This window comes from Myotis myotis, unplaced genomic scaffold (assembly GCF_014108235.1).
Source record: "Myotis myotis isolate mMyoMyo1 unplaced genomic scaffold, mMyoMyo1.p scaffold_m19_p_4, whole genome shotgun sequence".
Classification (NCBI taxonomy): Eukaryota; Metazoa; Chordata; class Mammalia; order Chiroptera; family Vespertilionidae; genus Myotis; species Myotis myotis.
The window spans coordinates 81662503-81687088 of record NW_023416346.1 but is presented as its reverse complement, the minus strand read 5'-3'; the positions used below and the strand labels follow the sequence as shown (position 1 = coordinate 81687088).

Genomic DNA, 24586 nt, shown 5'->3' with positions numbered 1-24586 from the left:
TCATTTATTCATCCATTGAACTCTAAATGGCATTTAATACTAATGAGTAATCTAGTGGCAGGTGCCAGGATTGAAGCTTTGATTGGATGGTAATCCTTTTTTCTAATGGTGAAATGAAGGCAGGGTTTCTAAATATGCCTGACAGCATAGGGGTAGGTTAGCTGGTAGCTAATCATGGCTAAATACTCTTTTTTACTATGGAAAATTTTTGGTCTTTAATATGTAGGAGTGATTCATTATAACTGAATAAAATAGTTGAGCAAACATTTGATTTAAAAGTGTTTTTATTGATTTCAGAGAGAGGAAGGGAGAAGGGGAGAGAGAGAGAGAATCATCAATAGAGAGAATTGGCTGCCTCCTGCTCCCCCCTACTGAGGATCGCGCCTGTAGCCCAGGCATGTGCATGTGCTCTGACTGGGAATCAAACCATAACCTCCTGGTTTATAGGTCAACACTCAACCACTGAGCCACAGGGACCAGGATGATTTTCTTTTTAACATGATTGATATTTGGGGAGAGGAGAAGCTATAGTAAGGCCCATAGTCTTTTATCTGAAACTGTTGGGATCAAATGCATTTCAAAATTCAGAATTTTTAGGATTTTATTTTTTATTTTTTTAAAATATATTTTATTGATTTTTTTTACAGAGAAGAAGGGAGAGGGACAGAGAGTTAGAAACATCTATGAGAGAGAAACATCGATTAGCTGCCTCCTGCACACTCCCTACTGGGGATGTGCCCGCAACCAAGGTACATGCCCTTGACCAGAATCGAACCTGGGACCCTTGAGTCCGAAGGCCGACGCTCTATCCACTGAGCCAAACCAGTCAGGGCAGAAAGATAATATCATACATGAAACGCCTAGGTAGGTCTGGAATAGCACCTTCTAGTAAAACACATATTTCTGCAGCAAAAGATATGAGTATTCATACTTAAGTGGGATCAATAAATTCTGTAAATTGTGCCAGTTTTGGTCAGGCTTAATCATCAAATGAGTTTTGGAACTTTTTGGAATTTGAAATTGAGGATGAGGGATTGTGGTTCTATACTTATATTTGTCAGCTTTAGTTGACAATAAATTGGAAGCTAGATGCATAAAAGTTATTTCAAGATATTTTTTAGTTGAGAAAGAGTATAATTAATGACTATCTCTGGGTTTCTAGGATTTGTACTGTGTTCGCAGTGACCTGGGGAACCTGCTCAAAGCCCTGGGTCGCTTGGAAGAAGCCAAGGTAGGTGTTTGATAGAGCACATTTAAACATCAGTGTTATGAAAACTTGTACTTTTTGCCAAGTCTTCAACTCTTCATTGAGCTGTCTTCACAAAACAGTCCTAAGAAACTGAGGAAAACTGACGGCATGAATCGCCTCAGACTAGAGCAGGGCCAGGCTTTGGCATATCTGTTCTAAATCTGGGGGTAAAGCAAGAACCTGAACATCTTGGAGCCTTTCTGCTGAGCTAGATCATCTTTATAACAATGGGCTCCGACATGATCTTTTGTGGGAATAAATAACATTCCTTCAAATCTGAGGCTTGCCTGCTGGTGACAAGCAGAGCGCCTGTGATTTGGCTCAAGACTCCTTATGATGCAGGTGCCATTGAAAATGCTGCTCTTCTAAGTCCTTTGTGGCTTGTAAGTGGAGAAGAACTTCATCCAAATGTTACCCTGTAATACTGGCATTTAAATTCTTATTTAACCTTCCTCCCTTCATCTTCCTCACCCTTTTTACAGTGGAAGAAAGGCTGTTAAAATGATTGCAAATTAATAATTGGAACATCCTGCCCCTTCTTGTCCCCATTCCTTCCTTCAAGTTCCTTTTCCCTCTTTTCCAATCCTAGTTGTCTACTTTTTTTCCTTCTTTACTTCCTTCTTTTATTCCTCCCTACCCCACCTCCTTAAAAAAAAAAAAAAAGTCAGGACAAAGCTGGTTTGTTTGGGAAATGGACTGATCGAAAGAAAACTTGCCGAAGTGGAAAGGTGGCTTTTAGCATTCTGTGTTACCAAATATGAATTTGAACACCAGGTTGGGTTATTAAAGCATTTGGTATAATTTTAAATTAAATTTATAAATGAAATTGTCTTGTTACAAGCCACCTTACGCAACCGCGCTGCAGGGGTGAGGAGTGGGGAGAAACCAGAATGCTTCTGAAACTCCCACCTGTTGCTCTGAGCCCCACGCGCATGCTAATGCGTGGAGTGTATGCGCAGCGTAGCTGTCTGTTTGCCTGCTTTATCCAGGGAGGGAGAAGGCTTTTTAGTATCATCTCATGTTCAAAGGCACTAGTTTTAAGTGCATAGTTCATAAATTCTGCTGACACTTTGGATTAACCTTATGTTGGTTTCCAGCTAATGAATTGTAATTGATTTTAATCTTAGCTGATAAATCCAATTGGTAATTTATAGAACAAATATTTGATAAGCTCCTATTAATTGTCACCCCACCAAGCGGACAGCTAACATGAATTGCACTTCACTGCAGCTTTAGAGATCGGTTTAGGCTGAGACATTGCGCCTGCCTTAGGTTGCTGACTTCTTTATTTCAGAGCTCTGGAGACACCTAGTTTGAAAAATGTTATTCTGTTTTTGTGAGAACTAGTGAACAAGAAAATACTCTTGAGTGAAATGCAATGTATTTCTTTTGTAATCAGTGCATTTGAAAATTCAAGCCAGCATATTCCTAGTAGATGGAAGCAAATTGAAGTTGTCTTTGTAGAAAATGAAGAGCCTTTCTTCCAGTAAAAATCCCTGCTGTATGCAGTAGCCCTGATTAACCCTCTCCCTTCTGCATGTTTCCCATGTTACAGACTTGAGACTGTCCTCATTCCCATATGTAATAGACATCCAAAGAATTTCAATTGCTTTGTTGAACTTTTACTAATGATCTTGTTTTTATTTTCTCTCTTGTTTTTGGTTTTTCACCATTGATATTGTATTTAGAAGGTTTCAGGTGGGTGAAACCTCCTATTCCATGCGTAAGGTGCCTCGCTGAAGGGAGCTCGAGGCCTGGATCTAGGGCAGACACACACCTCCTCCTCTTCCAGCAAGGAACGCACCGAAAAGTCACATGATGAGAAATATGGTAACGGGTTTGTAACTGCCACAGCAAAACAATTTGCCTCCATGCCTGAATCTTCTGTCTTGTGGCTTCAGAAACAGCTTAAAATAATTTTATTTACAAGCAAGTTATGTAAGAGAATGTTTTAAATTATAGCCACAATTCTGTCAAAGATAAGTAAAAGTTAATTGATATTAAAAATTATTAGATAATTTACTAGTAAAAGCTTCTAACTCTTCTTGTTGTTCATTTTTTTCCTTTTTTCTTCTTTGTTTGGATTGCAGCATTCTGCTCTTCTGATGATGCGCTGTGACCCTGCAGTAGCGCAAAGGCTGCGCAGCGTTAATGCGCAATGCGTGCAAATGAGCCCCTGTGAACGGTTGACTAGATGAGTAATCTGATTGACTGGCTCCCTCAGTCCTATTCTGTAGCCTTTTTGGATAAAATTGGGTTTTAACATACTTCAAGTCCCAACTAATCTCATTAAACAAATATTCTCTATGGGCCTGTCTAGTAGATTAATGGATCTGGTTGGCCGTTTGCTGCGTCTAGGGGTGTTCTATGTAGCGCAGCAGTTCGCAGCGATTGCGCAGTGCGATGCTGTTAGGTTGCGCAAGCGACGTTTGCGCTCGCATTACAGGGACCTCAACCTAGGTGCAATCCTGTCATATGAGGTTTCAGCTTCAGTCCCTCTTGGGAGATAGGGACATTGCAAGGATGTAACTTATACCCTGGGTTTATATCTAACTTGGCAGAAAAACATTTTTCTCCCCATAGCATAGTTTTGATGTTATTGTTTAGAGCAGCATTTCCCAAAATGTGTTTTATAGTATACTAATAAAATAAAATGCCCAATGAAAGAAAAGATCTAGGATCAGCTGAGATCAGGAAACCCTGTGTATACTATTAAAGGCTTAGGGAAGTCCTGTAGTAAAGAAACCTGTCTTTCTAATTTATTGGATCATGAAATACTTTTTTCCATTGAAACCTATTAACACCTCAGAGAACACACTTTGGGAAACAGGTGGGGTCAGGGGGCTTGGCCTTAATTAAATGCACCCTCTAGATATCACTTGAAAAGATAACGAGTCCTTAGGTGCTCAGATAAGAGAAGTCTAGCATAGATTCTTAAGGCAGCTGACTTCCCAGATAAGTCCCAGTGTAAGGGCTGGTCATTGGTTGGCAGAACTGAACATGGTGGTTTGCACTTGGGTTCTGGTGGCGCAGGCGCAGGAGCAGCCAGCTGTGGCAGCGCATTAGTTTTGGCGCAAGCGAGCCTATGCTGCAGGGTCACTTTTGGCTGGTCAGAGAAGGAATAATGATATCACCTTCTTCCCTCCCCCCCCAATCTTTTTTTTCCCTGTACAAATTTTCCCCTTTTCCTTTACCTCCTTCCCCTCCCATCTTCTTTCATTAACCCCTCCTAAGGCATGTTATTTGAAAGCAATTGAGACGCAACCGAACTTTGCAGTAGCTTGGAGTAATCTTGGCTGTGTTTTCAATGCACAAGGGGAAATTTGGCTTGCAATTCATCACTTTGAAAAGGTTAGTCATTAAATTAGTAATTGGTATTTATGAAGTGCCCATGTGTACAAGGTGTTTTTAATAGAACTACATAATATGCTTTTACTTAACCAATCACATAATATCTTTGTTCTCTGACAGTATTATAGCATTCGCTGGATGGTATGTGATGTGGTAGTTTCCAGTTTTGCATTGAAAATATATTTTTACTAATAAAAAAAATCCTTAAAAAAATCCAAGCAGCTTTACTGTAAAGAAGCAGGGCTTCTTGGTGAAAAGGCAGATTCCAGATCCAGGGTAAGAAATGTACAAATTAATCTGGAGTGCCTTGTCATACCAGAAAGCAAGGAAGCTTTGATATATTACTTTGTGTATAAAAAGACTCAGGAGGCAACTGGAAGAGGCTTCTACTGGCTAAAGATGGGACTTGAGTATCAGTAGGAAAAATAACAAATATATTAAAACTTGTCAGATATGTTTAAATCCATGAATTCATAATTCTCAAAAGGAATTCATTGATCACCTTTGGAAGATAAGGAGCAACTCATTTCGAAAACTGGTTGAAAAGGGAAGAATAAAACATGTCCTTCCTCCATTGTGTGAACTGGACCTCAGGGTAACCCAGTAGTTGATATGGGAAAGTTTCTCTTTATAGAAATATTCCAGCTAATTAGTGAAGAAGGAATGATAGAATCAGAGTATCACCATTAATAGATTTAGGAATTTATCAATGGCATAAAAGAGACAGTCAGAGATTGTGTACCTTGTGATGGAAGTAAATAATTGCACTAGGGAAGTAGCCTTGCAAAATGAAAGAACCCAAATCTGATTAAGCTTGTAGTTTTAACTACCAATTTATAGGAAATACATGGGACAGAGAAACATGTTAAAGGACATTGTAGGGATGCAATCAGCAAAATCCAGTCCATGAGAAGCTGTATAGGACAGTGATCTGATTTCTTGAACCAATTACAGGAGTAAAAATGGATAGTTAAATTAAACCTTTAATTTTAAAGATTAAAAGAACCTGACAAAGTCATGTTGACAAATTAGATGGGTTTTATTTGGATCCTGAATCAAAACTGATAAGGAATTGTGCCAATGAATCGATACTTGATATTAAGGAATTACTGTCAGTTTTGTAGGTGAGATATTGGTATTACAGTTATGTTGGGAGGAAAAAGTATTCCATTTAGTCCCTGAGGTACATTTTGGAATATTTTCAGATGGACTGATATGTCTGGGGTTACCTTCAAAGTGATCTGGGAAGAGTGGGAGGTAGGTTGGAATTTAGACTAAATAAGATTGAACATGATTAGCCATGGCTAGATAGCTCAGTTGTTAGAGCATCGTCCTGATACACCAAGGTTGTGGGTTTGATCCCCAGTCAGGGTACATACAAGAAGCAACCAATGAATGCATAAATAGGTGGAACAGCAAATCGATGTTTCTCTCTCTCCCCCCCCTCTAAAATCAATTTAAAAAGAAGATTGGACATGATTAATTGTTGAAGCTGGATAATGGAGACCTGGAAGTTTGTTATATTCCTCTGCTTTTGTATATGTTTGAAATTTTTCATAGTAAAAAGTTAAGAGTTCTGGGGGTGGACATCTATCACTAGAGACAATCTAAGTTAAGTGCATCACTTTACTATATAGTTGGCATCTAAGTGAAAAGGAAGTGTTCTTTATGAATCTTTAATGTATTCACAGTTACTTACTACCTTTACCTTTTCACTGTTTCAGTTAAGGTTTGCAGTTATTACACCTCTCCTGCTCAGTGATTGCCTACCTTGGTTGCACACCAGGACATCCATATAAAATATATGGATGCCAGGACATATCTTTTATATGGATGTCCTGGCCCTGTCTTCAGAGGGTCTGATTTAACAGGCCTGTGATGAACCAGGCACCTTTTAGGTGAATTCTTATTATACTGCCCAGGTTGAGAATCACTGCTCTAGATATATCTGGCATATTTTAAGATAACTTCAGAACTATCTGGATGAGACCATTTAATGGTTAGTTTCTTCTTTAAGTAATGTATCTTATTGAGTATACAACTCTAATTACATAGCTTGCTAAGGTCTTACTTAGTATATAATTGCAGTTACTGAGATACATATATTCTTTTTCAGTTAGAGTTCGCTGCTTCTTCCTGTCATTATATAAGATTTAGGCTGATTAATCATTAATAAAATAGGGCCAACCATTAGAAGTATTCAGAAAAATGAAATTGGAGTAGTCCCAATTGAAAAAACTTCCCTTCAGGATACACATTTTTTTATATTACATGAGAAGTTATTTGATAACATTGAGATTTGTGAATAGGGAATAATGAGTAGGCACTAAAATAATTGGGTTTTAAAAATAAATAAGATTTAATGCAATAGAAAATATAATTAGAGGTCTCAAATGTTCTCAATAAAAATTCTTAATTGGGAAGTGAATCTGAAATCCTAACTTGCGCTAAGTAACTACTGTCTTGTAACTTTCAGGCTGTCACCCTCGATCCCAATTTTCTGGATGCTTATATCAATTTAGGAAATGTCTTGAAAGAGGCACGGATTTTTGACAGGTGAGAGTATGTTCTATTTGATAATTTTCTTGAGAGCTTAGACTGAAATTATGACAGGGGTCTATTGAAATACATTTTCCTTTTCTAGTATGCTGCTTTTCCCTGATCAGGTCTGCTGGTTACCTTTCATTTATAGGTATTGTTGCCTGACTTCATTGTTGGCTTTCCACAGAGCCTTTATCCTCACTTTGGAGTTCAGTTGAAATTTTATTGAAAAAATATTGAAATGGTTATCTTTTAGACTAACTTAGTCCTTTGATCTGATTCAGAAAGCTAAGTAAATCCTGACTTTTTTTAGTTGTTGTCAAAGGAAAGTCTATTTCTTAGGTGGGAATAGAAAACTTTTCCGTGTAGAAATATATTTTATAAAGGTGCAATTTTGATTTGAGGTTAACTATAGTATAGCATGAATTAATTGTAACTAATTACAATTAATTGATATACTTATGTATAGTATAGCATGAATTAATTGTAACAAAGCATCCATTAAAAGTTAGTCGCATTTTGTGTGTGTGTGTTTTTATTTACAGAGCTGTGGCAGCTTACCTTCGTGCTCTAAGCTTGAGTCCAAATCATGCAGTGGTGCACGGCAACCTGGCTTGTGTATACTATGAGCAAGGCCTAATAGATCTGGCAATAGACACCTACAGGCGAGCTATTGAACTGCAACCACATTTCCCTGATGCTTACTGCAACCTAGCCAATGCTCTCAAAGAGAAGGGCAGTGTAAGGATTTTTATTCAGTCTATTTCTTTGTTATGTGGGATGATTGAAAAAGTCTTTTTTGTACATATTGTATTAAGTATTGTGGTGATAAATTGTTTTCCTTCAGAGTTTTGGTTGAGAGGAAGAAGAACAAAAATATTTTCTGGAATCTTACTAGCCATTAGGCTTAACCAAGCAATTATTAGAATAATATTATTGGTACTTCTATGATTTGTCTGTATGGGTTTTGAATAGTTTGCTTTGTTTTCTAGGTTGCTGAAGCAGAAGATTGTTATAATACAGCTCTCCGGCTATGTCCCACCCATGCAGACTCACTGAATAACTTAGCCAATATCAAACGAGAACAGGGAAATATCGAAGAGGCAGTTCGCTTGTATCGTAAAGCATTAGAAGTATGTTGAGGATGGTGTGGCTGGGTATTTTGTCAGTGTGATAGTAGAAGGAAGGCTGTTAAGTTTGCCATGTTAACTACCTCTTTTGTAAAAATAGTGGTTGAATCATTCATTGAACCGGTAATTGAAAACCCAAGGTATGAGTGAGGTCCTGTGTGACATTTAAAAATTCCCTACATTGAGTTTCTTTTATGGGTAGATGAGATCTGCATAGAAAAATAGAAGAGTAAGCTACATTATAAGGGATGTTACCACTTAAGTATATAATTTTAGTGCCTGATGGCTGTAATGGTGGTTAGTAGGTGTGGTAAGAGTTTGGAGCTGAGAGATTTTAGAGGAGAGAGATGCTGGAGTGATCATCATAAACTAAGATGAAGAAAGGTCTATCTCATTATGTTTTGAAACAAGGAGAGGTATAAAATAAAGGAAGAGGTAGAATTTGAGCTCCTTGGCTTTGGAGTATGACTAGGCTTTGAGAAACTGGAGAGAAGTGCAGGGATATAGACTTGAACAAAGTTCCTGTGGTAAGTCATCACTGTTGTTTTAGCAGGTTTTTGAAACTCAGTTTTCTTGACTCTTTATAGGTCTTCCCAGAGTTTGCTGCTGCCCATTCAAATTTAGCAAGTGTACTGCAGCAGCAGGGAAAACTGCAGGAAGCTCTGATGCATTATAAGGAGGCTATTCGGTAAGATGCTCACAGCCTTTATTTTTCTTTCTTTTAAACTTAAATATTTGGCATTTGGCATGTGCTACAATGATAACAGATTAAATTCATATTACAGGGGGTTAAAGGTGTTTGTACCTGATAAAACCTGTGTTCTCTTCTTTAGAATCAGTCCTACCTTTGCTGATGCCTACTCTAACATGGGAAACACCCTAAAGGAGATGCAGGATGTCCAGGGAGCCTTGCAGTGTTACACCCGTGCCATTCAGATTAACCCTGCATTTGCAGATGCCCACAGCAATCTGGCTTCCATTCACAAGGTACTCCTGTTTATTGTAATATGTACATCTTAGCATGTAATGTTTGATTTTGGGACAAAATTTAGCCATTTCACTATTTATTTCCAGGATTCGGGAAATATTCCAGAAGCTATAGCTTCTTACCGCACTGCTCTGAAACTTAAACCCGATTTTCCTGATGCTTATTGCAACTTGGCTCATTGCCTGCAGGTAAAGAATAGCAAGCCAATAATTGGCTTTCCATGTTGTAATCACTTTTGTATCGTTATGTACCATGTTAATCAAAGCCTGCCTGGAGACAGTGTTTTTTTTAAATGGTTATTTGACATTAGGCCAAAGACATATAAAATGTTAAATCTTGGAAAAGGGTTTTCTGTATAACTTATTTTTTTGCCTTCTCTAGATTGTCTGTGATTGGACAGACTATGATGAACGAATGAAGAAGTTGGTCAGCATTGTGGCTGACCAGTTAGAGAAGAATAGGTTGCCTTCTGTACATCCTCATCATAGTATGCTATATCCTCTTTCTCATGGCTTTAGGAAGGCCATTGCTGAGAGGCATGGGAACCTCTGCTTGGATAAGGTGCGCCTCTTTTGTTTTAATTTTTTTGTTGTAAAATACATACAGAAACTACATCAATCACACGTGTTGCTTGGTGAGTTACTGTAAGGTGAACACTACCCAAGTTGAGAAATGAAACTTTGTCAGCCACCCAGAAGCCCCTTCTATTGTGTCCTGTTTCAGTTAGAACCCAGCCCATCCCACAAGGTGGAATTCTTAAATGAAATACTTACAATAAATTGTTGGTGTTTTCCTTTAATTTGAAAACCGTAATGTTCATTAGATTCCACATATAAGTGAAATCACATGGTATTTGTCATTTTCTGACTGGTTTATTTCACTTAGCATGATATTCTCGAAGTCCATCCAATGAACAAAATAAACAAGCAAAATAGAAACAGGCTCATAGATACAGAGAACAGACTGACAGGTGTCAGAGGGGGTGGAGATTGGGGGGATGGGTGACAGAAGGAGACTTTACTTTGGGTGGTGAATACACAATACAATATAAACTTGATGTATTATAGAATTGTACACCTGAAACCTACATAAATTTATTAAATGTCACCCAAATATTTCAGTAATAAAAGGAAAAGCCATAATGTTTAATAAAATGTTGATATTTTATACTCACTTTTGAGAATTAGAACACTATATACTTGATCAAAGGTGAGAATTCGCTTGGCAGAATATATTGGACTGCAAAATATAATTCTACTTGTTTTTTTAAAATGCTTCCCTACACAATTTTCTAAAATGCAGGGTTTGTCATGCTCTGTCTATACTGCCTCCTTCCTACAAATTTTAGGTTTGCTCAGGCTGTTTCTGAGGGAACAGGTGAAAGTATGAAGTATATTATATAAACTACTAAGATTGCATTGAACTGGCTATATGAATTAAATGAAGTACTGTGTGTAAACCATTCCTAACAGGAGTGAGGTGCAGATTTGGTGGTGTGTTTTTAAGTCATTTTTTCTAGATGAAAATTTCTAACAAGTATTGGATTCCATTGGTAGATTAATGTCCTTCATAAACCACCATATGAACATCCAAAGGATTTGAAGCTCAGTGATGGTCGACTGCGTGTAGGATATGTGAGTTCTGACTTTGGGAATCATCCTACTTCTCACCTTATGCAGTCGATTCCAGGCATGCACAATCCTGATAAATTTGAGGTAAGATTAGTGTTTCCCTGGAGTCACTATCTATATATCCTATCTAATAAAAGAGAAACATGGTAATTGGCGTACGACCGCTACCCTTCCCATTGGCTAATCAGGGCGATATGCAAATTAACTGTCAGCCAAGATGGCGGCCGGCAGCCAGACAGCTTGAAACTAACATGAGGCTTGCTTGCTTCAGTGACAGAGGACTCCAACGTTCCTCGCCTGCCGCTGCAGGCCTCTGAGCCTGCAGTTTCAAACATTGTAACAAATACAGACGCTAAACAAAACCCCAGAAACCAGCTTTCAGCAGGCTGGGATCTCAGAGCTGGAGTTGATACAGAGTTTCGATTGTAGAACCGAAACAAACCAGATACTTGCTTTCAGGAGCAGAGGCCTAAGAGCTGGAGCCTCAGAGCTAAAGCTGGCCCAGAATTAAAAAAAAAATAGAAAAAAAGGAGCAGTTGGGAGCTTCAGTCTCAGCCCGAAAACAGCCCTCAGCCCCTCACCCAGACTGGCCAGGCACCCCAGTGGGGACGCCCACCCTGAAGGGTGTGTGACCAGCTGCAAACAGCCCTCAGCCCCTCACCCAGGCTGGCCAGGCACCCCAGTGGGGACGCCCACCCTGAAGGGTGTGTGACCAGCTGCAAACAGCCCTCAGCCCCTCATCCAGGCTGGCCAGGCACCCCAGTGGCGACCCCCACCCTGAAGGGTGTGTGACCAGCTGCAAACAGCCATCATCCCGTCATCCAGGCTGGCCAGGCACCCCAGTGGGGACCCCCACCCTGATCCAGGACACCCTTCAGGGCAAACCAGCCAGCCTCCACCCAAGCACCAGGCCTCTATTCTATATAGTAAAAGGGTAATATGCCTCCCAGCACTGGGATCAGCAGAGCTGAGGCCTCCCGGCACCGAGATCAGCATGGCAGGGGGCAGCGCCCAAACCCCCTGATTGCCCTGCAGCTCTGTGTGTGACAGGGGGCAGGGCCACAACCTCCCTATCAGCCCTGCTCTGTTCATGACAGGTGAAGGCGCCCCAACCCCCTGATCGGCCCTGCTCTGTGCCTGATAGGGGGGAGCTCCCCAAACCCCTGATCACCCTGCAGCTCTGTGTGTGACAGGGTGCGGCGCCCCAACCCCCTCACCCCAAGGGTCCTGCTCTGTGTGTGATGGAGTAGAGCCATAACCTCCCCATCGGCCCTGCCCTGAGTGTGACAGTGGCGGCACCCCAACCCCCTGATTGGCCCTGCTCTGTGTGTGATAGAGGGCGGTGCCCCAACCCCCTGATCCGCCCTGCTCTGTGTGTGACAGGGGGCGGTGCGCCACTCCCCTATCGGCCCTACTCTGTGAGTGACAGGGGAGCTCCTCAACCCCGTGATGGGCCCTGCTCTGTGCGTGACAGGGGGGAGCTCCCCAACCCCCTGATCGGCCCTGCTCTGTGCGTGACAGGGGGCAGCGCCCCAACCCCCTGATTGGCCCTGCTCTGTGCGTGACAGGGGGTGGCGCCACAACTCCCCAATCGGCCCTGCTCTGAGCCCAACCAGGGGCTGCACCTAGGGATTGGGCCTCCCCTCTGCCACCCGGGAGCAGGCCTAAGCCAGCAGGTTGTTATCTCCCGAGTGGTCCCAGACTGCGAGAGGGCACAGGCCGAGCTGAGGGACCCCCCCGCCCCCCCAAGTGCACAAATTTTTGTGCACCAGGCCTCTAGTGTATATATATAAGTCCAGCGCCCAAACAGCAGAACGACCAGAACGACTGGTTGACCAGTCGCTATGACATGCACTGACCACCAGGGGCAGGTGCTCAATGCAGGAGCTACCCCCTAGTGGTCAGTGTGCTTCCACAGCAGAAGCAGCTGCTCGGCTGACCAGGATGAGCGGCGCTCCCACAGTGGGAGCAGCCACTTAGAGGGTGAGTCCACAGCCGCTCAGATGACTGAGATGAACTGAGTGGCGCTCCCACAGTGGGCCGATCCCCGCATGCCATACCCCCACCAGTGCTGAATCCGTGCACTGGGCCTCTAGTTTGTTGGTAAAATAAACCAAACAAACCCCCCAGTGGTGGCTTTATTGTTACCATTAGATGTTAAGCCCAGTGTTTTTTTGGAAAGATTGGAGACAAAGTTATTAAATATGCTGTGGTGCTCTCTTTTCAGGTATTCTGTTATGCCCTGAGCCCTGATGATGGCACAAACTTCCGAGTGAAGGTGATGGCAGAAGCCAATCACTTCATTGACCTTTCTCAGGTAGGTGAAATGCTTGCACTTCTTTTTGTCTTGAGTAAATAGTGAATAAAACTATTCTCATATAGCTTGTAGTTTTCGTGACAAGTATTTAACCTCAGGTACTACCTATGGGCAATTGCTTTGATCTTATTTCCTTAATCTTATTTCCTTATAATCAGCATGGATTTTGCTGAGGCTGCAAATGAATTGGAAATGTAGCATGTTTGTGCTTGGACATAAAACTTTTCTGGGGATTCAGTCAGCACTTGTGACAGTAGATACTTAATATTAATTGAATGAATTGAACAAAATGGTGACTTGGAAGAAGAATAAATAGATCATTTTAAAAATGGTTCCTTTGGCCTTGGCCAGTGTGCTTAGTAGTTAGAGCGTCGGCCCTCACACCAAAGGATCACAGATTCAATTCCCAGACAAGGGCAAGTACCTGGGTTGCAGGTTAGACTTCTGGGTCCCCCAAGGTCGGAATCATATGGGAAGCAACTCTCACATTGTTGTTTCTTCTCTTTTTCTCCCTTCCACTTCCCCCGCCCTTCTCCTCTCTAAAATCAATGGAAAAAATATCCTCATCCTCAGGTGAGGATTAACAACAACAAAAAAAGATTGAAGCCTGTGGGGGAATTAATTTACTAAGGGTATAGACAAGAGTTATTTTTTATAGACTTTATTGACCACTTTGGTGACTAATAGTGATACCCAATATATAGTATATGTAGTAATTTGAATATGAGTCTTTGAAGTCTTAGCAGGAGGGTTGTGAGACTTGTCATTTAACTTAATATTTACCAACATCTTTTGCAAGATAGCTGTTGTTTTTAAAGTATATCTTGATGAAGAGTTGGACTATGTGACTGAGAATCATACTGCCCTCCACCTTTGAGGTCTAAAGAGACTCACTGCTTATTGACTGAAGTCTAAACTCTTCAGTGTGGCCTTCACAACTTGGTTTGCCAATACTTTTCACCCACCGCTCACCCTTATGTATACCTATACCAGTGGTTGGCAAACTGCGGCTCGCGAGCCACATGCGGCCCTTTGGCCCCTTGAGTGTGGCTCTTCCACAAAATACCGACTTCTGCGCATGGGCCACGAAGTTTCAATCACACTGTACATGCGTGCCCGCATGTGGTATTTTGTGGAAGAGCCACACTCAAGGGGCCAAAGAGCCGCATGTGGCTCGCGAGCCGCAGTTTGCCGACCACTGGCCTAGTGTAATCAGTACGATTGCTTCATGGTAGCTTAGCCTATATACTCATAAATGAATAGTTATAAAATTTTTGTGGCATGCAGTATTACAGTCATATTCAAATCAGTATTGGAAACGTTGCATTATTAAAAAAACCACTTACCTTAATTATAGGCTGATAGGCATATGGTAATGTAATTCTTTGAAAGCAAAGTTATAAAGCAGTAAGTAAACAAATCCATTCTCAATTTAATACTAAATATCACTCACCTTATGCCTATTTATGGATAAACTATCCACTTCCATACAAATCTTGCACACCATATTCTATGTTGATGAATATGTAGGCAATAATGACACAAAAGTATCTTATGCAATTCTTGTCATTATTAACTGTACAGCAAGATAATTTACTATTCATTAAGTAGAAGTGGAACCATAAAGGCCTTCATCCTCATATTCACATTGAGTAGGCACTGGTGGAGGAGGAACGGGATGGGTTGGTTTCGCTGTCTCCAGTGGTAGAGGTAGAAGGGGAGGTAGGAGAGGCAGGCATACTTGTAATTTTTCAGAAATACATTTGTAATTTCTGTCTGCAGTTTTGCTTTTTCATTTCGCTAAAAATGTTTTACAGGGTACCCAACCCTTCCACTATTTGCTTTAGTTTTAGTGCCCGTATCATAAAAGGGATCATGTTGTAAAAGAAGTCAAAAGCAGTCTTGAATAATTAGAACCCAGATTGCCTGATGTCAGTTTGTTTTCTGGCACTGGTTTGGAAGCACTCATCTCTATCAGGTCATCTTTTGTTAATTCTTCTGGTTTGGTGCCTATTAGCTGTTTAATTTCTCTAATATCCATATCTTGAAATCTTTCAGCCCCCTACCCCCATTTTATTTTGCCATATTCACAGTCTTTCATGATTTCCTTGATTGGCTCTGTCATGAATCCTGTGAAATCATGCACAACATCTGGACACAGTTTTCTCCAGCAGGAATTTATTGTTTCAGGCTTGATGGCTTTTATGGCTTTTTCTGTGACAATGGCATCTTCAGTGGTGTAATCCAGGGGTCCTCAAACTACGGCCCACGGGCCACATGCAAATACAAATATTGTATTTGTTCCCGTTTTGTTTTTTTACTTCAAAATAAGATATGTGCAGTGTGCATAGGAATTTGTTCATAGTTTTTTTTTTTTAAACTATAGTCCGGCCCTCCAACGGTCTGAGGGACAGTGAACTGGCCCCCTGTTTAAAAAGTTTGAGGACCCCTGATGTAATCCTTCCAGACATTCACAATGCTCTCTCAATTGGGGGTCTCTTCCATAGAGTTGACAAATTTTTCCATAGAGTACCATGTTTAATGAGCCTTAAAGGTCTTTATGACTCCCTTATTTAGAAGCTGACTTAGAGACATTGTGTTTGGGGGCAAGTAGTCCATTTTGATGCCTTTGGTGTTGAATTTATGGGGTTCTGGGTGGTCAGGGGCATTGTCCATATCAAAAGAACCTAAAAGGGAGTCCCATACTGGCAAGGTACTTAGGATTCTCATAGTTCAGGTCTTCTTGTAAAACCAAAAGACTGATAGCTGGTGTTTATCTTTTCCCTTCAGGGCTGGGGGTAAAGGGGTGGGGATGGCTGGGAGGGTAGCAGCTTTGTAGATAAGGGCATTCCTGACCATACACAGAACTGCAATTGCACAAAACAGAGTTAGCCTATCCCTTCCTGCTTTTTAAATTCTGGTGCTCGCTTCTCTTCCTTACTAATAAATGTCTTTTGTGGCACCCTCCCTCCCCCCGAAATAGGGTACCTTCACCTGCATTATAAATCTGTTCAGGCAGCGATCTTTTTTCCTCAATGATCTTAATGGCATCTGGGAACTTACCTGCTGCCTCTTGGTTGACAGAAGCTATTTCTTCCATTGTTTCGACAATTTTTAAAATATTTTTATTGATTTCAGAGAGGAAAGGAGAGGGAGAGAGAGATAGAAACATCAATAATGAGAAAGAACCATTGATCAGCTGCCTCTTGCACACCCCACACTGGGGATCGAGCCCTCAACCCAGGCATGTGCCCTGAATGGAAATTGAACTGTGACCTCCTGGTTCATAGGTTGACGCTCAATCGCTGAGCCACACCGGCCGGGCTGTTTTGATATTTTTAAGCCAAACCTCTTTCTAAAATTATCAAACCATCCTTTGTTAGCATTACTTTCTTCAGCTTTAGACCCTTCACCTTCCTTTTGCTTGAGGTTGTCATACAGTGACTGCTTTTTCTTGAGTCATATAAGTCTGTAAGTATCCCTTTTTTTTTTTTTTTTTAAAGTCTTTTTTTTTTTTTTTTAAATATATTTTATTGATTTTCCACAGAGAGGAAGGGAAAGAGATAGAGAGTTAGAAACATTGATGAGAGAGAAACATCGATCAGCTGCCCCCTGCACATCCCCCACTGGGGCCGTGCCCGCAACCCAGGCACATGCCCCTGACCGGAATCGAACCCGGGACCCTTCAGTCCGCAGGCCGACGCTCCATCCACTGAGCCAAACCGGTTTCGGCTAAGTATCCCTTTCTTACAGCAGTTTGGCACCCACATCAAAGTTGCATTTTCAGTGCAAGATAGAAAGATACTTCACAAAAGTGCAAGGTTTTTTTTGAGTCTGCTGGTATAGCTTCAGAGATGCTTCATGAATTTCCTTTTTTTTTTTTATAATGGTACTTACACTGGATTCATTTATCTTTTTTTATTTTTATTTTTATTTATTTATTTTTAATATATTTTATTGATTTTTTACAGAGAGGAAGGGAGAGAGATAGAGAGTTAGAAACATTGATGAGAGAGAAACATCGATCAGCTGCCTCCTGCACATCTACCACTGGGGATATGCCCGCAACCCAGGTACATGCCCCTGACCGGAATCGAACCTGGGACCTTTTAGTCCGCAGGCCGACGCTCTATCCACTGAGCCAAACCGGTTTCGGCTGGATTCATTTATCTTGAACCTACTGCAGTAGACCTCAGATATGGTGGAATATACCAAGCAATTCAACTTTTTCTTGTAGTGTCATGACTTTTCTTTGCTTCTTGGAGCACTTTCAGTATCACTAGTGGCACTTTCTGTGGGTCCCATGTGTTATTCAAAGTTTATGGCGTTTCACTAAACACCATGAAAAGTATGGGAGAACCGTGAGAGATCACAGTCCATACACTATTTACTGGAGAGATGAACTGCTCACACAGAGATTAGCAGCATCACATGGCGTTTTAAGCAGATAAAGCAGTTGCGCTCACTGCAGTAGCAACAGGAGGGGGGCTAGGAAATTATTATAGTAGTACAGTATGTACCACAGTTAATTTTATGCAGTTATGATGTAATACCACATCTTTGTTTATTTACATTTCTATCAACTGCAAATAGTCATATATGGTCTGTAAGTAATAAAATTTTGATCAATTTTAACTTTTATAATAGATTTTTATACATTTTTATGGTAGTAAATGATGAAATAGAAGTTAGTATCTGTATATGTTTTATGCATTCACAGTATTACTTTTTTGTGTGTTTTTTTTTCAATAGTTCTAGGCTATGTAATTCATCAGTGAGTATTTTCAAACTGTCACAGATCTCCAACAATTTTTGCAGTATATTTATTGAAAAAAAAACTGCACTGTTCAAACCTGTATTGTGCAAGAGTTAAATATATTCTGTTTCTATAATGCTTTGGGCCCATTTTAATGGCACTTAACCATATTTTTACCTGCATTAATATAATTTGTGTTCTTACTTTTGCATCTAGGAATCTGAATTCTGTTTAATGCCAATAAAACTAATTGAATTAGTCTGAGATTATACCTAATGAGTTCTTATTTTTTTATTCCATAGATTCCATGCAATGGAAAAGCAGCTGATCGCATCCATCAGGATGGTATACACATCCTTGTAAATATGAATGGTTATACCAAGGGTGCTCGAAATGAACTCTTTGCTCTCCGGCCAGCTCCTATTCAGGTAAAGGAATTAATAATTGCTCACAATGTTTATTGGACTAAAAAGACAGTAATGTGCTTTTTTCCCCTCTGGCTACCTGACATTGGAAACAATAGAGCAGACATACCTGACTTAAGGGAAAAAAGTATAGTTCTTGAAAGGCACAGGGACAGCGAATTTTGAGTGTAGAACACAATGCCCACAGTACATGGATACAGAGACATGCATTTCATAGTTGGGTATAAATAGTCTTTTGTCTTGTAAATTGGAAAAACATTTTAGCACTTATGTTAGTCTAAAATACTATTTGATTGCTTTTGGCTGAGTCAATCCTCCCTGTTTGTTTGTTTGTTTTCTTACTTAATTTTGGACCCTTTGGAAGAAGGTTCTTAGTCTATTTTTTTCCCCTTAGGCAATGTGGCTCGGATACCCTGGCACTAGTGGGGCGCTTTTCATGGATTATATCATCACTGATCAGGAAACTTCACCAGCTGAAGTTGCTGAACAGTATTCTGAAAAACTGGCTTATATGCCACATACTTTCTTTATTGGTGATCATGCTAATATGTTTCCTCATCTGAAGGTAGGTAGAAAAACAGTGCTATGGGGAATTGCAAAGAACTGTAGTCATTTATTTTCTTGCTAGTGTCCCTATGCATCCTAAATGACATGTCTGAAACTTTTTTCTTCTGAAACTTTTTTCTTCTGATTAGAAAAAGGCAGTCATCGATTTTAAGTCCAATGGGCACATTTATGACAATCGGATTGTTCTGAATGGCATCGACTTGAAAGCATTTCTTGATAGTTTACCGGATGTGAAAATTGTCAAGGTCAGGACCTGGTCAATATTGTCATTGAAATAAAGTTAGTTATCTGCATTTGGGATCTTTTCCCTAATGATACATTTTGTGCCATTTTTTTTTTAAAGATGAAATGTCCTGATGCAGGAGATAATGCAGACAGCAGTAATACAGCTCTTAATATGCCAGTTATTCCTATGAATACTATTGCAGAAGCAGTTATTGAAATGATTAACAGAGGACAAATTCAGATAACAATTAATGGATTCAGTATTAGCAACGGACTGGCAACTACCCAGGTGAGAAGAGAATAATAGAGCATAATATGTACCACCAGGTATACATTCACCTCATTGAAATCTCATAACTCTAGCAGGTAAGCATAATTATCCCTGTTTTATAGATGAGGAAATGAATTCAGTGGAAATTGGCATCTTAAATAGGTTTGTTTGATTTTAAAATCACCTGGATTCAGCCAGTAGGTTATACTAGTGAGGGTCTATTGTGTTCATATCTTGTTATTTCCTTCTGTGGCTTTATTCTTAACAATGATGAACTTGGTTCTGTAACTAACTTATCCTTTCCCTAGTTAATTCTTACTCATCTTTAAGACTTTCAGTTCAAAGAGCTCCTCCAAGAATCTGTTCCTGTCTTTATCCTCAGATTTCTTTGGATAAATATCCAGAAGAGGGATTGCTGGGTCATATCGTAGTTCTATTTTTAATTTTTTGAGGAGCCTCCATACTGTTTTCCACAGTGGGTACACAAATTTACAATTCCACCAACAGTGCCTGTGCATTCCCTTTTCTCTACATCTTCACCAACACTTGTTTATTGATTTATTGATAATAGCCATTCTGGCAGGTGTGAGGTGATCTCTCATTGCAGTTTTAATTTCTATTTCCCTGATCCCATTGTATATTGTAACCTCTGTAATATTTGGATATATCTTTATATCCAGTGTGATACATAATTCCCTGGTTTTGTATTCTCCACTGAATTGAGTACTTGTGTCTTAGCAACAATAATGTAATATGTGCTCAATAAATATATAATGCATACTTGAATAAGTGAATATGTAGCTTGGTCACAAGATCATAAGGCAAAGATCTCTGACCTCTTAGGAGTTAAAATTTTTACTTGTACATCATTTTATACCAACGGTGCTCAAAATGAACTCTTTGCTCACAGGCCAACTCCTTAATAAGGAGGTAAAGGAATTAATAATAATCGCTTACTGTGTCTATTGAGCTAAAAAGACAGTGTTGTGTTCTTTTTCCCTCTGATTACCTGGTATTGGAAACACTAGAGCAGACATGTTTGACTTAAAAGTATAGGTGTGTGTTTTTTTTTGTTTTTCTTTTTTTGTGTGTGTTTCATTTTTTCCCATCACCATTTATCCCTTCTAATCCCTCTTCCATCTCCACCCTCCTTGCAATCACCACACTAAAGTACAGTTGAAATGCACAGTGACAGAATTTTGAGTGTAGAACACAATGCCCATATGTATGAAATGGCCTTACACACAGGAATAAGTTACATAACAATGTAAGGCAGTACTCACATGTGGGAATTACAAGGTAAGATTATAATTGGGTATATAGGTACTCAGTAATGGATCAATGTGGGGAGAGGCAGTCTTAGTAAAGAATGTTTGGAGGAATAATTTAAGTTTAGCCTTAAAGGGTGTGTTTCATTTAGAAAAGGACATTTCATTCATGAAGAAAAGAGTAAGCCAAACATGGCTGTTGGATTAATAGGGTTTTGAAAGTAACTTTTTGGACAGAGTGAAAAGCTTTTATAGTGCATCACGCACGCCCCCCCCCCTCCCCCCCTCAACACACACACCAAATTAAGATAATGTTATAACTTTTTTCTTTTTAACTTAATATGTCATGAATATTTTATAGGTCAGTGACGTGACTCTTGACAGCAATACCATTTTGCACATTAATTCTTCACTGATTGAAAAAATATCGGACTATGTTGACTTTAAGTATAATCATTGTATTCTTTTTCTTGTTCTAGATCAACAATAAGGCTGCCACTGGAGAGGAGGTTCCCCGTACCATTATTGTAACTACACGTTCTCAATATGGTTTGCCAGAAGATGCCATTGTCTATTGTAACTTCAATCAGTTATATAAAATTGACCCTTCTACTTTGCAAATGTGGGCAAATGTGAGTTTATGTAGACTCGTTATTAATATGTAAAGACTGGGAAAGATTTGGTATACAGGTCATCTTGCTGAGACTGCCTCCCACCTTCATTCATGAGTGGCTGTGCTCATTTCTGCTTTTTTTAAAAAAATTTATTTCCAGTTACAGTTGGCATGCAATATTATATTATTTCAGGTGTAAAACATAGTAATTAGACGTTTATATACCTTATAAAGTGATTGCCCCAATAAGTTGAGTACTCATCTATTGACTATATTCCTGTGCTGTGATTTACACCCACATGGCTATTTTTGTAACTGGCAATTTGTACTACTTAACCCCTTTCACAATTTTTTCACCCATTCTCCCAACCCCCTCCTACCTGGTGACCATCAGCTTGTTCTTTGTATCTGTGAGTTTGTTTCTGTTTTCATTTATTTTGTTCTTCAGATTCCACATATAAGTGAAGTCATATGATACTTCTTTCTCTGACTTATTTTACTTAGCATAATACTCTCTAGGTCTAGCAATGTTGTCACAAATGGTAAGATTTCATTCCTTTTTAATGGCTGATTAATATTCCATTTTAGATATGTATGGTATCTTTTTCTAATCATCTATTGATGGGCACTTAAGCTGCTTCCATATCTTGGCTATTGTATATAGTGCTGCAGTGAACATAGGGGTACATATATATTTTCAAGTTAGTGTTTTGGATTTCTTCTGATAAATACCCAGAAGTGGAATTGCTGAGTTATATGGTAATTCTATTAAAAATTTTTTAAGGACCCTCCATACTATTTTTTATAATGACTGCACACCAATTTGTAATCCCATCACAGTGCATGAAGGTTTCCATTTCTCCACATCCTTGCCAACACTTGTTGTTAGTTGGTTTATTGATATGGCCATTCTGACAGATAAAAGGTGATATCTCATTGTGGTTTTAATTTGCATTTCCCCAATGATTAGTGATGTTGAGCATCTTTTTATGTTTTGTTGGCCATCTGTATGTTCTCTTTGGAGAAATATCTGTTTAGGTCCTTTGCCCAATTTTCAGTTGGATTTCTTGTTTTCTTGGTGTTAAGTTGTATGAGTTCCTTACATATTTTAGATATTAACTTCTTTTTAAAAAAATATTTTTTATTGATTTCAGAGAGGAAGGGAGAGGGAAAGAGAGATAGAAACATCAATGATGAGAGAGAGTCACTGATTGGCTGCCTCCTGCATGTCTCATATTGGGGATCGAGCCCGCAACCTGGGCACATGCCCTTGATCGGACTCGAACCCGGGACCCTTCAGTCCACAGGCTGATGCTCTATCTACTGAGCCAAATCTGCTAGGGCTAGATATTAACTTCTTATTGGATGTATCATTGGTAAATATATCTCATTCAGTAGGTTGCATTTTTGTTGATGGTTTCCTTCTCTATGCAAAAACCTTTTAATTTGATGTGGTCCCATTTGTTTATTTTTTTCCTTTGTTTCCTGTGCCCAAGGAGACAAATTCAAAAACATTGCTACAAGCAGTGTCATGGGGTTGACCGCATGTGTGTTCCGAACTCTAGGAGTTGTATTGTTTCGGGACTTTAATCCATTTTGAGTTTATTGTCTCTTGTATAGAAAGTGATCTAGTTTCATTTTTCTGCATGTATCTGTGCAGTGCTCCCCACACCATTTTTTAAGAAACTTTCTTTACCCTGTAAGTATTGCTTAGGCTCTGTAGGATGCTTTGGGGAGTAATGGACATTTTAATAATGTTAAATGTTCCTACCCATGAGCATGGTACATGCTTCAATTTATTTGTCGTCTTCAGTACCTTTCTTCAATGACATAGTTTTCCAAGTATTGGTTCTTTTTTGTTGTTAACTCTCACCCGAGAATATCATTTTTCCATTGATTTTTAGAGAGAGTGAAAGGGAGGGGGAAGAGACAGAGAGAGAAACATTGATGTGAGAGAGACACATTGGATTCGTTGCCTCCCACATGCACCCTAAAACCAGGGCTGGGCATCGAGCCTGCAGCCAAGGTACGTTCCCTTTGCCTGAATTGAACCCGAGACTTTTCAGTCTGCTGGCCGATACTCTATCCACTGAGCCAAATTGGCTAGGGCCCAAGGATAGGTTCTTTACCTCCTAGGTTAAATTTATTCCTAGACTGTGAAAAAGAAGGATCTCTTACGCTTTGAGACAGCATGGAGGGACCTGGAGAGTATTATGCTAAGTCAGTGGTTCTCAACCTTCTGGTTCTTTAAATACAGTTCCTCATGTTGTGACCAACCATAAAATTATTTTCGTTGCTACTTCATAACTGTAATGTTGCTACTGTTATGAATCATAATGTAAATATCTGATATGCAGGGTGGTCTTAGGCGACCCCTGTGAAAGGGTCATTTGACCGCCAAAGGGATCGCGACCACAGGTTGAGAACCACTGTGCTAAGTGAAATAAGCCAGTCAGAGAAAGACAAATATCACATGATCTCATTCATATGTGGAACCAATGAATAAAATAAACTGATGAACAAAATAGATCCAGAGACATAGAAGCATGGAACAGACTGATGAATCTCAGAGGGAAGGCAGGGTTGGATGGGTGAGTGGAGAGAGATTAACCAAAGAACTTACATGTGTACTAGAGGCCCGATGCACGAAATTCATGCAAGAATAGGCCTTCCTTCCCTTGGCTGCTGGTACCAGCTTCCCTCTGGCACCCGGGACCTGGGTTTCCCTTGCAGCCCCAGCTTCCTCCGGAATGTCATCCGGTCTGATTAGCATATTACGCTTTTATTATTATAGATGTGCATAACCCATGGACACAGACAATAGTGTGGTGAAGGCCTGTGGGTGTGGGGATCCAGGTGCAGGGTGAAGGGGGTCAATGAAAAAATGGGACATCTGTAATAAATATAAATTAAAGATAAAGATAAATTTTAAAAATACAACAGCAAAAAAGATAAAAAAATACAAACCCTACCCAGTTTGGCTCAGTGGGTAGAGCGTCTGCTCGCAGACTGAAGGTCCCGGGTTCGATTCCAGTCAAGGGCACGTACCTTGGTTGCAGGTTCCCTGGCCCTCGTTGGGGTGAGTGTGAGGGACAACCAATCAGTGTGTCTCTCTCACATCGATGTTTCTCTCTGTCTCTCCCTCTCCCTTCTACTCTCTCTAAAAATCAATGGGAAACATATCGTCAGGTGAGGATTAACAAAAAAACAAAACAAAAAATACAACAACAAAAAAATTTATTCCTAGGTATTTT

General features: G+C 40.0%; 1 protein-coding gene across 5 annotated transcripts in view; it reads left to right on the top strand.

Moving 5' to 3' along the window:
• Window positions 1-24586, top strand: part of OGT (O-linked N-acetylglucosamine (GlcNAc) transferase) — a 51460-nt gene that overhangs the window by 10424 nt on the left and 16450 nt on the right. For 4 of the 5 annotated variants that reach the window (XR_004966852.1, XM_036304327.1, XM_036304330.1 and 1 more), the window contains exons 4-19: window positions 1163-1231; window positions 4484-4600; window positions 7077-7156; window positions 7687-7882; window positions 8134-8274; window positions 8859-8959; window positions 9105-9258; window positions 9346-9447; window positions 9641-9820; window positions 10816-10974; window positions 13118-13207; window positions 18266-18391; window positions 18783-18953; window positions 19084-19200; window positions 19299-19469; window positions 21199-21351. Coding sequence is in view for 4 of the 5 variants with exons in the window: in XM_036304327.1 (XP_036160220.1) it covers window positions 1163-1231; window positions 4484-4600; window positions 7077-7156; window positions 7687-7882; window positions 8134-8274; window positions 8859-8959; window positions 9105-9258; window positions 9346-9447; window positions 9641-9820; window positions 10816-10974; window positions 13118-13207; window positions 18266-18391; window positions 18783-18953; window positions 19084-19200; window positions 19299-19469; window positions 21199-21351 (2127 nt within the window). In the remaining variant the exon portion in view is untranslated. Of the gene's footprint in view, window positions 1-1162; window positions 3080-4483; window positions 4601-7076; window positions 7157-7686; window positions 7883-8133; window positions 8275-8858; window positions 8960-9104; window positions 9259-9345; window positions 9448-9640; window positions 9821-10815; window positions 10975-13117; window positions 13208-18265; window positions 18392-18782; window positions 18954-19083; window positions 19201-19298; window positions 19470-21198; window positions 21352-24586 lie in introns of all 5 variants that reach the window. The other variant, XM_036304331.1, reaches the window with a different exon arrangement.